The sequence below is a fragment of the Lepisma saccharinum genome, chromosome 8, assembly GCF_977018435.1.
Source record: "Lepisma saccharinum chromosome 8, izLepSacc3.1, whole genome shotgun sequence".
Lineage (NCBI taxonomy): Eukaryota > Metazoa > Arthropoda > Insecta > Zygentoma > Lepismatidae > Lepisma > Lepisma saccharinum.
Window position 1 is genome coordinate 67,986,377 of NC_139236.1, and position 12,527 is coordinate 67,998,903.

Consider the following 12,527-nt stretch of genomic DNA (forward strand, 5'->3'; position numbering starts at 1 on the left):
TTCACTCGATGGGAGAGGTTCAAAAGTTCGGTGCATGGATTCCGCATGCTTTGAACGACAACCACAAAAATCAACGAGCCACGATTTCTGCCGGTTTGCTTGCCCGTCATCGGTCAACTCATGGACACAAGCAGCGATTCCTCTACCGAATTGTTACCACCATACACTTCACAAATCTCTCAAGCAGCTTCTGTGGCTTTGGCACCTCGATTAAACGCAAAAAGCAGGTGTCGAAAATGCTCTTTTTTGTCGACTTGACACTCCATTTTAATGACCTGAAAAGAACAAAAAGTATATCAGCATAAAAAAGTAAACACACTATGTTGTAGAGCATAATTATCTATCGAATAACATAAAATGCATTGCCAACACATTTTATTTTCCACGCAAAATTTTTACTTAAAAAAAACCACCAGAACTTATGTGCCAACCCAATAATTAAGATTTCTAAAGTCACTGAACTAAGCAATATAAAAATGAACAAAATATGGTAGCAACGTCTAAGTAACACAAACGTTTCCATTTCTAACGCAGAATACTAGGATTCAAATATCTAACATTCAGAAGATTCAGCCCTATAACCAACACTTAGCTCAGTATTATAATCTTCTAATTAAATAAAATAATTCTTCTAGAAACTGCAAAACATTTTTTTTTAACCCTTAAACAGAAACATAGGTCTTTACTTCATAATTAGAAACATTCGGTCTGAGAGGCCTTATTTTTTAATATTTGTTATTACATTTTTAAAAGTTTCTTTAGACAAAAAAAAGCAAAATTATGATTAATAACTGAAATTTATTGAAAACTAAAATTACATGGGAACAAAACTAAGAAAATGTATTACGTAAATCACTTTCAACTTTTACTCATTTGATATTGCACGTGTGATACTTACCTCATAATTAGAAACATCCAGTCTAAGATATCTTATTTTTTAATATTTGTTATTACATTTTTTAAAAGTTAGATAATAAAAGAGCAAAATCATAATTAGTTATTGAAAACTAAAATTACATGGGAACAAAACTAAGAAAATGTATTATGTAAATCACTTCCAACCTTGGCATTTAATACATAATGCGAAACACTCGGTCTGCACGTTTCCAAACAACAATAAGTCTCTCATAACAAACTGAGCAGTAACATGTGCAGAGTGTAGGCAAGTGGTTGATAATAAGGTACTGTGGAGGGGGAGAGACAGCTCATTCATCGTCAAAATTAGCCAAGAGTGATGCTAAATAACAAAAAAGTAATTACTGTTTTTTATAAATATATCGTATTTTATATTTGGTAACGGAATATGTAGCCTTCATAATCTTTATAATGTGTAAATTAATTTCGTCCCTTGACATCGAACTAAGAAAATATGAGTTAGGTTGTTAACAGATACTTGTCAGTATCCAAAGAATCCTGTCACATGTGCAGAATGTAAACATTTTTTATTTTCTTGTTTCTTTGACAAGAGTAGGGAAGCTAGTCATGCCTGGAATTTTGCTATCCGATCCTTTTCATTTCTTCATTGCAAACGTGATCCATTCCCATGACAGCAATAAACATATGCCAATCTTAAAAAGAAACAAGTGTCGGCATGCTCACAAGCACACACACACAGAGGGGGGGCATAAAATTCTTCAATCAATTACGCAGCTATTGTTTGATAGATAGTAGCAGGAAACAAGTTTATGTACACCTCAGAATCCATGCCTCAGTGTACTGATGGCCTTGTCTGCAATGACCTTCCTTCATCCTCTTATCAAAATACTGGAGTAGTAATGAAGTTTGTCCAACTCCCTTCTGAAAGATTAGGTCTGTTTCTTTTGTTCTCGTGTATACTTCCTTCAGGAATCTAACCCAAAACTCCTTAGCTATTGGGGAGGTCTACATGAAGAATCAAATACCTGAATGAAACTTGCTGAAAGTGCCCAGTGCCCTGCTGCTAATAAAATACATATTTCCATGAAAAAAAAAAGTACTTTAAGTCCTGCTTATATTTCAAAAACCTACTTTTATTTTAAAGGACAAAAGATGTGCACTACATATTCTGGATATCCATTTCATGATGTCTTTGAATAAAGAATATAAATATATATTTATTATGCAATAAATTGAAGATTTTTAGGGGGAAAACAAGCTAGAAAACAAAAATTTTAGTTTACAAGTAAACTTGTGTATTAACATTACTTTGCATTATAAAGAAAAACAAAAGGCTTAAACACTGTTGAAATACAGTAAAACGGTTTGAAAGGCATGACGAGACAAAATCAGACAATTATGATTAAGTTTAATACAAAATGTTGAATAGCCATAACATAGCCTAAGCAGAAGGTATGAAGAAAGAATGCCCAGGGATCAACTTGCTAACTTTAAAGAATAAAAATTCCAGAAGATTTCTTTACAGCCTTCAAACCTTTTATATTAAAATGTTCTGAATACCGGCTGATATCTGTTTTGCGATTTTGCTACTACAAACTTGAATCGACTTGATCAAAACAACATAGCAACCACAATTTGTAAGTAGACAAAACAAAATCAATATAAATACAGATACACAGGCCCTTCTATTTATGCCAGAAACCAAAATTTTAAAAAATAGCATTTGAGGTTGGAACTGAACACACAATAAACTTTCTGACTTATCTGTTTCATATGCAACATTACCACTTTTCCAGTTGAAGTGTTTTGTGTCTTATTGAACTTTGCCAAAAACACTTGTCAACAGTCTCTACATTCCACTTCACGCTCACCCTTCTTCTGTAACAAATCGAAATAACTTTTCATGTGATATTGAGTGTGCAGTAATACTTTTTTTCTCGTGACTCTGAACTCGCTATGACAACACGAGCACTGAAATGCATGAACCCAATATACTACGAACTACATCTATAAAATGAAGCTAAATTGGGTGAAGACTTTGACGAAACAAGGCCTTCGTTTTCTGCAGCTCTTGTGTACATGCTTTGTCACAACACTGTGTTTAAACTTTCTCCCTCCCCACTTACACTTAAACACTGGCTCAATTTCCACGAGTATGCAAAATATATATTTTGAAGTTGAATTGTTTGATTTGCAATAACTCATTTCTTCATTCGGCAAATGCATACCAAAAGATAAAATAATACAAAATCTTGTCATTCCAGGAGATAACAAAGTTTGTCCAGGAGAGTGAGTTCGACTCCGGGCAGTGGCATGCCCAAAGGGGGGGGGGGGTTATAACCCTCCCCTTTGGCTCAGTATTCCTAAAGAAAAGAACGTCAAAGGTGGGAAAATATGACAAAACGAGAGCTGACTACCAAGAAAAAGTATACATAACCCCCTTCCCTTTCAAAAATCCTGGGCACGCTACCGACTCCGGGAGACATTCTGGGAGGGTTGGTAAGCCAGTCTACCAAGGAAAGCTTTGTGGAAGGTATAAAGAAAGAATGCCAAGGAAAGATTTGTCAAGAAGAAAATGCAGAACATGAAATGACGGTTTCTGGGAAATTCTTCCTGGGAAAAGCATCTTACGGAAAGAAGCAGCTAGATCATGGCAAATGGTAACCTCTGCATAAACTTTCAATACTACACGATACAGATGGTTACAATTAAACTGAAAGGATACACCAATACACAGACTTATTAAAAGTACAAATTATTTGCTAATTTCGTTCACTTACACATCACATACCTTAAATGAAATTACATGACATACAAAATATAAAGCAATACTTTATTTCATTTCTAATACACACACAAAACTAATATAATGCCACATATGATTGAGCCATACTAAATCATGATGCATAAAACATAAATATTTACACAATCTAGTCTCAAAAATCATTTCATAAAAACCACGATGAGGTTTATAAACACATCCTGCATTGCATTCTTGAACAACAATAGTACTTCATTAAAAGAAAAGTCTGCCTGAATTATAGTTGTAACTACGATGATTTTACTACATTTACAAAAATTTTGACATAAATCAATTTACATTTATTATGAGTGACTACATGAAACACTGGGTGACGTTTGCATTTATACACGGAACTGTACAAAAGGAACAGCATGTCACTGGACAAGTCTACTTTGACTTGTAAAGTATGAACAACCAGAAGAACAGATATGTATGTAATTGTTGAGAACTTGATCAGATTACACACAGTGGCAGCAATTGGGGGGGGGGGGGGTATGCCACTTTTACCCCGCACTATGGCCTCTTAATGCCAAGTCTTGTCTACCAAGACAAGTTTTGGCACTCAATCACCACCACTGATTACAAATATCGTGATTCTGTGTAACCATGTTTGTTGAAAATATGCAAAAATCCCTGCCTCATAAAATGTCGCTTATCAAAAGGCATATGGAATAGTAAGGATCTTGGCATGTGCTTTATTAAAATTATAATGTGTAACATATCATACAAGAGCTATTTTAAAACCAAATATAAGACTTGAAAGGAAATAATTTGCACAACTCCCATTAAATTAAATACATGATCTACATTCTAACATTATTGCAAACAAGATGGTGTTCAGAATTAGCAGAAAAGCAGTAATTATGGATAATCATAATTTCTCATTAGCAAAAGAAAATTACCAGACATTTCTGTCACTAATGCAGTTGCATTATTTTCTTTTCTTCATTTTCTATCTTCACAATTCCCATTTTTGAATTTGCCACTAGTACACGCACTTCTAAATAAGCTGTGGTTCAACAAATCCATACAAATAGAGGGTTGAAAATTTGGCAAGTCTGTTGTTTAAGTACAATCTTCCTAACAGTACTTTCCAAAACTGATCTGAACACTGTATTCCATATGGAACATTCACAATAGAGGATATTGTATTGATAACAAAGATAATGAACATTGTGTCAGCTTACTAACATAACACACACACACACTTGACACTATTTTCATAAAATGGCACACCATATGTGGAACCTTACAGAATTTGTGTTTCGCATTACACATAAAATTACTTGTGAGAGCAACATAATAGAAATGCAGAATTCACCAGTAATTTATTGGCACATTACTTTAAGATCAAGCATATGAACAACCATAACCAGGAGTTCATGGGGGCATCCAAGTCAATCGACCCTTATGTACAAAGCATTGTGTTTATCTCAACTGAGAAAATTTAATTTAAAATGGGGATCCAGATACCCTCCCTCCCCGAAACCTCTGTCAGTTATGCTTATGACTCTATGAATCCTATTTTGATTAAGATCGGAGTTTTTGATATTCGGCATTAAAAACAATCTACTACAACGGTTATAAAATCACCAAAGAGAGAACTAAAACACTGTCCACAAAACCTGGCCCTATTGGGAAAGAGTAGTTCTACGGAAGACGTTATTTTCACATTATCTCGAAGCAAACTTTTTGGAGAAAACGGACCATATATGTGAGAGGACAAATGGACTTTGAAATCATGGAGAAATGTGCATATGTAAACCATTTAGAAACATATTCATAAATAACAATAAGATAGGTACATTGGGAAAAATGAAATCACCAAAAACAATTGGCTCAAAACTATGTTGATGGCAGACATTTCTTTCTTTAATACAAGGTGGCTCAGGGAAACAGGAAATTTTGAATCTAGGATTAGCAACACTGTAGAGCCGGCATTTATTCTGGACTGATTCAACATCATTGAGAAGGCTTTGCATTTAGTAAAGATGGTGCATTGGAGTGGTGCAGAATGTGCATTCACTGTGAAAGCATTTTATAAGAACGGCAATAGTGTGACTGCAGTGCAAAGGGTATTTCGGTACCATTACCAGCTAGGACGTCATGTCGAGTTCCATCGACTCACGCGATTACAACCTGGGTGTGCAATTTTGAAGAAACTGGTTCAGCCTTGAATAAGAAGCCCCATGATGGCGTTCGAATGGTACATACCCCAGAGAATATGAAATCAGTTTGAAGAGGAGCCCTTGCCACTCCATTCGACAATGTGCATCAGCGCTACAATTGAGTTGAATCCATTAATTAATTTATGAAATTATTGCACTTAGAAGATTAATGCTTTTTGGTTTATGTTGTGTTTCATTTAAACAAACATCTCCAAATAACTACCACTGAAAGAAAAAAAATGTTTGTATCTAGTACTAATTTACTATTCATCGGACAGATTTCTTCATTTTTACAGAAGAAACTACTTAGGGTAATAACTTCCTGTAGCATTGTCTAACATCTGGAAGGTGTTTTGTGTGATGTGGGAATGTATCATAATGGAAATTCATGTTCTTTGTTGAAAATTAATTCTCCGACGGACAATAGCCTTTTGCGCGTACACCTTCGTACATCATCACACGTCGTGATTGTGTTTTGTTCATGTTCATTGGGTATCCAGTGTTTCGAACTGTCTGTGTTTGCAACAAAAGTTAGAAACATGACGTGTCGTGGATGTGTGGTGAAATTCGTACCGGGTGTGGAAGATCCAGTGGATTTTTTAATTTAATTCAACACGGGATTGTGAAGAAAGGAAATGAATGTCGAAAATGTGGCAGTGAATGTAAGCTACTCGTTAGAAGAAATGGACTGCGGGTATATGCCTAATATGACGTGTTGTGGATGCGTGGTGAAATTCACGTAAGTTTTCCATATCCTGGAAATGGATTTCTTCAAATTTAAAAGTTTGGGGCTCATTTGGGGGCACGTGACTCCGGCCAATTTCTAACATGCCTTTAACATGGACTGTATAGAGAAAGCAGGGTAGCCATAGCGGGGCCACGGTAGGTCAATTACCCCAGGGGCGAAGCCCGGAATCGGTGGGAAATTTGGACTCAAAAATTTCAAACGAAAATAATTTTTTTGTTTAAATTTCCCACAGATTCCGGGACGGATAGCCCCAAAAACCATTCACGGATAGCGCCACGAAACATTACAATTTTCTTCGTAAAACAATGCAAAAAAGTTAAAAAAAAAAAAATATCACATGAGGTTTGTTCACGGGTATTTCTTGGGTTCCGAAGGTTGAAACACTCCATAACGAATGAAAATCGACAAAACACAAGCACGACGTGCGATTATGTAGGAAGGTGTTCGTGACATATTGTGTCTCAGGCAACAGAAAAGACTATGAGAAAGAAGTACTCGTAATGTGAAAAATTGCAATTACTTTGAACAAAAAAACGTCAATACACCTCAAGGAATGCTCCGTGAAGCGGATAGGTAAGTACGAAACTGACGAAACGAAGAAGTTATAGGTGTCAGACAGATAGTAAATTTTTACCGAACAAGTAAATATTTTATGTCAAAAGTGTGAGGTAGGTCTATTTCTTTGCACGCAAGTGTATATTGAATATGAATTACAGATTTAAAAGTGTATCTGCACAACCCTGTCAAATCAAAAACAATAATATAATAATAACAATGTAATAAAAAATTATGGTTCAGATTACATAAATAAGTATTTAACCAGCTTTTTCATGACTTAATCTGGGTACTACTTTACTATACAGGAGACACCTATCAATGATTTACTTTGCAATTTTTTACATTGCTAATGTACTATTCTGCATTGCAGAACATTTATTTAGGTGAAATAATGAATTTCTAACAAAAATAATGTCTATTTGTTACATTAACGAGTACTTACTGATGTTCCTTATTTCCCACAAATCATCCACGGGTAGCCCCAAAAACCATTGACATTAGCCCAAAAATTCACAATAGCCCCACGAACCATCACGGGGATGAGGTATGCCTACTAGGTTAGGTTAGGCCTGTTAGGTTAGGTTCCATTAGCACTCCTTTCATTCAATTTAGCATATACGGACAATACGAGAGCATATTGTGCTCTTGTGCAGAAAGCAAATGGCGGCAGCAACAATAGCACGTCGGAAATAGATTTTCGTAGAAAACCACATGCATTTGCATTAAAATGGATCAAAACTACATTCCCGAACATCAACAACGCTACAGAAAATGATTTGCGTAAGTACTTTCTCCTGTAAATTTGAAGAAATCCGTCTCCGGTATAGTAAAGTGTTACCTTATCTGTACTGAGCACATCTATTGAAATATGAACAAAAAAAAACAAGAATTATGAAAACCGATTTACCATCTCCTCTTGAAGGCTTACAAATTCTGCCAAAATGTCAAGTACAAAAATTTGAATAATGTACCATGGATCTCTACCCAAAAAAAATGACGAAAATCGTTAATAATCTAACAAAATGATCCTCAACATTCAAAACTCCTTGTCTGAAAAGTGGTACAGTTTTGTGTGTGCGCACGTTCATGTGACATGAAATGACACCTTTTGGCTTGTTCCAATACTGTAATAACCTGTCCGAACACAATGTTTTCAATTAATCATGCAATACTATCCTAAGTAACTGTCACAACTGACATAGGTTTTTCAACAGGGGCTTCTCTGTGTCTGAATGTTACCCAAGTATACACTAAACTTGCCATGATGCTTATGTTAATACCGATGAAGTTAACCCAAGAAAAGACATAATCACCACCAATTATCATTCCAATGTAAGTAATACAGACATTTTTTAGACATCCGATAATTGTTGTTGTGAGAGCTGAATTATAATGGGTGCAAAGAATAACACTGTATGACAAAACAGACCCCATTGCACATGATGTTAAAAATTGAATAAAAAATAGTGGGTCATGCCAATATTTAAAACTCATGACTTTTTCAAATTCCCCTGTTAGTGAAATAAAAATAATTGTGGGTAGGAACATAAAAAAATTATTGTAATACAGTAAACCGTACTTGCCTAATTCTTTTGATTTCAATTTCTTTTTCATGTACACACCATTCGTAGCCGTAAAAAAGTCATTAAGAAAAATAAATATATACCCTTCTAAATTGAATGCTAAATCGTCTAAGGCAGCAATTATGGCACCTCCGATCATTGCATACACAGACACTTGCACAGGGAGATTAGGATGAACCTTCAATATGTAATATTCTGCTATCATCGTCATCAATATAGAAAACCTTCTTAGAGCACTAAACATAGGCAAACTTAACTCTTTCGTGCCTCCAAGTCCAAATATCATGTTGCCTATGTATATTAATGGAAGAGGCCAAATTTTGGAAATCGTGTCCGTGGCTAAATCAGGAAAGTTTAGAATTTTTACCTTTTTAGCGATGTACAAAACGCATATTGTCGTAGTAATCTGTCCAACACCCAGCATTTGGAACGATGGGAATTTGTAGGTTGTTAGCACAGTTTTATTCACAACTGTCAAAATAAAGCTCGACACGCCGTAAAACACAGCAGAAAATATTCGCCAGAAAAGTATGGACCGCCTTCCCGAAACTCCTGAACCATCGTCCTCGGACACATTTGTTGACGTCATTTTTATTACTTCCGAAACTTCACTCGATGTCAGTTACAACGGTTTTGCAAAATAACTTGAAACATATTTTAATGTTTATAATCATATCTCTCGTGTGTTCGTGGTTTAGTCCCAAGGCCAGACGGGTATTACACTAAGATTACACGTCGACAGCACCCGTATCATGCTGCACAATTAATGTTTCACATAATTAGCCCGCACAAACATTTACCAATATCATAACGATTTCACACACTACACATTTTCAGCTTCCACTTTAGCACTTCACCGGCACACCACACATTTTCCCCTCAAGATTTGAGCGATTACAAAGTGTTATTTGTCACTCAACGCCCCCGAGAAGAATGATCAACATCATTCATTGTTGCCAACCGCTATCCGTATTTTGTTTTAGGAATTGTTCTGTTTACCCAAAGAGTGTTTACCGATATCCAGCTTGCAACACCACGCGCAAAGCTTCGAAAAATTGCACTGGGCATGATAAAGTGTATCGTGATAAAGTTCAAACGTTGTTGTTCTTTTCTGACACTTTTGGTGATGGCGGGACACTCGCAGAAAATAAATACTCATGTACAGTGGGATCCATGAGTATTACCGTGCAAATTGTCCATCACCATGTTCGTGCACTTATTTGACCCAATAAGAGCTTCAAGAATTAAAAGAAAACTCAAAACAAGCTGTTGACAACTTCTGCACCAGCATACATAAAAATGCATCGCTTAAAAACACATGGGATGTAAGAAAAAAATTAATAAAAATAGTCATGGACAATTTGCAGGGTAATACTCATGGATCCCACTGTACAGTTCGGGATTCGAACCCGGGACTCCCTCGCTTAACAGGCCAGAGTAAGAGAGCAAAAAAATGTGGATAACTGTGCATATTCTAGGCTAGCCAGGCTATTTCCGAAGCTCAAATTAAAAAGCAGGAAATAATCGACTTGCAAATGTGACTGATGCTGCTTCTCTCTCACGTAACGACTGCGGGTTAAAAGCGCAAGTGAATGGTCGTCTTTACTTTAAACTATCGCATAGGGGATGTAGGTGAGGATCCACACATTCTCGATCTCGATCATAATCAGCCACCCTTTACCCTCAGTATTGTCCTCAGGTACATTTATCAAAATTAAATAATTGCAGAACTCATTTGCTGAGTAATTTTTTAGTTTGCGTTATTATTTTAAGTCCACTTTTATGCACAGAGAGGCTAATTAGGACTGACCTACAGTTTAAAGTGAGATCGAACCCAGGACCCTTGATTTCAAGGCGACATTACCAGCGTATTTTTTCGAAGTAAAATATGCAGGGGTGTAGTGGCGCCAGGGCGCCGCCCCGGTACTTTTTTGTAACCCCTGGGACCGCCCTGGTTCTTTATCTTTGTAAAAACTATTTTTTCCTTTAAAAGTCTTCCTTAAAATATATGTAGGCCTATATCGAAAACATATTAACTGATATAATAAAATACATCTACTGTGTTATGAATAGCCAGTAAAGCAACCGTTATTTAGGCGAAAGAATCAATTAGCTGGCTGCATTGTGTCGACAATGGAAATTAAGACTGACGCCGCCGCCAGCATTTTCGCTCTCAACAATGGATTTTAGTTGCGATAAGACGGTGAAGCATAAAAAAGGAAGAATTTGTGGCTGATTCTCACTTGCGTCTGTGTTTTTTAGCATTTGCATTGTGAGTTTCGAGGTGATTGAAACGTATTTTCGGTCGTGCTCTGATTTTCTATTCGAAATGAAAGGAAGGTCTGAGAACAAGGTTTAAAATTATTTCCAAAAAGTACAAAAAACATAAAATAAAACTGTGAGTGACAATGGTAGTGATTCTGCAGTACTGACTGTACATACTGTTAATCCTTCGCCGAGTGTATCACACGTAACACCAACAACAACAACCTCAGAAACGGCAACAACAACAGCGACATTCCAACATTAAGCCAATACAGGTAGTTTCGTATTCTGATTTTCCCTCTATATGGTCTGAGCAACAGTGCTTGGAGCGTAAGAAATGGGTATTTAGGATGTGATGATTGTTGCTCCGTAGGTTATTTAGTGCCTGATAAAAGTCAAGGATTATTATTAAGTAAGGAATGGGTTAAGTGTCAAGTTTCATTTAATGACATAAATAAAGAACAACAGTTGAAGTCAGTCTTTCGGCCCACCAGCTATATGTAGTACATCAGAAGGTAACACAAATTCTTGCTGCATGTAAACAACAGAAATTTGAAAATGCTACTTTAAAATAAGAGGAGCATTTGATTGATGCGACAGAAAAAAATCTTCAAAACTTCATGCTATTTAGATAAGAAGGATAGATCATAAGGATCTAATCAAATTTGCAAAGGAAAAATGGTATTGATGTGGGGCTAACAATCTAACTCTTCATTCTCGTTATAGTAATACCGAAATAATTAAATACATATCTGAAATGAAGAAGAGGTTAACATTGAAGTTAAGTTCCGACGACAATAAATTTTCTCTCCCATTAGACGAATTTTAACACGTTTATTAAATAAGAAAATATGAGGTTTACATATAAAACTTTAAATGTATTGTTCTTATTTTTCGCTGCTACAATTATTACTTTAACCTTTGATTTATCCTCTATTGCGTAGTTTTTTTAATTATTAATATGCAAGTTGCATATCAAAATGTTCTTGTATTTTTATGAACCAAATCGGAATTCTGCATTTGCTGCATTATGGAAGAAATTGGAATGTTACGATAATATTTATTCAATTTATGAAATACTGTGCAGTGAATATGTCTCGAAACAGGCGCGATAGTGACACGAAGATGTCAATTATGAGAAAACACCGAAGGGAAGGGACCGCTCTGGTATTATTTATTTTACCACTACACCGCTGAAAATATGTATATATGGTATGAGAGTCAAGCTGCAGTTTAAAATGTAGACTGCAATCATTGCAGTGATTGCAAAGTACGAGTTTTAATATGTCATGATTATAGATAACGATTGTCGTTTAATCTCTTTATCAAAATCAATTGCTATTGATTTATTGTATATATTGTTCTACATTCATAATAAAATATCACATTGTTTATTTTTTCTGACATGAAGTACATTATCCTAATTGCCGCGTCCTTTACGTTGTTACTAACTAGATAGTAAATGATAGATAGACCTAATAATAATGGCCTAAAGATTTCGTGATCGAGGCTCGGTCTGGACATGA

General features: G+C 35.7%; 1 protein-coding gene across 1 annotated transcript; it reads right to left on the reverse strand.

Moving 5' to 3' along the window:
- Positions 1-3,688: 3,688 nt before the first annotated feature.
- frc (UDP-sugar transporter UST74c fringe connection) lies at positions 3,689-9,701 on the reverse strand. Its single transcript, XM_083126806.1, has one exon. It carries the CDS (start codon positions 9,323-9,325, stop codon positions 8,330-8,332), a length of 996 nt encoding a protein of 331 aa, XP_082982932.1. The 5' UTR covers positions 9,326-9,701; the 3' UTR covers positions 3,689-8,329.
- Between the last annotated feature and the right edge of the window lie 2,826 nt (positions 9,702-12,527).

Bases quoted from the DNA above. Each gene is read 5' to 3' on its own strand.
- frc (XM_083126806.1), bottom strand. From the start codon at position 9,325: ATGACGTCAACAAATGTGTCCGAGGACGATGGTTCAGGAGTTTCGGGA.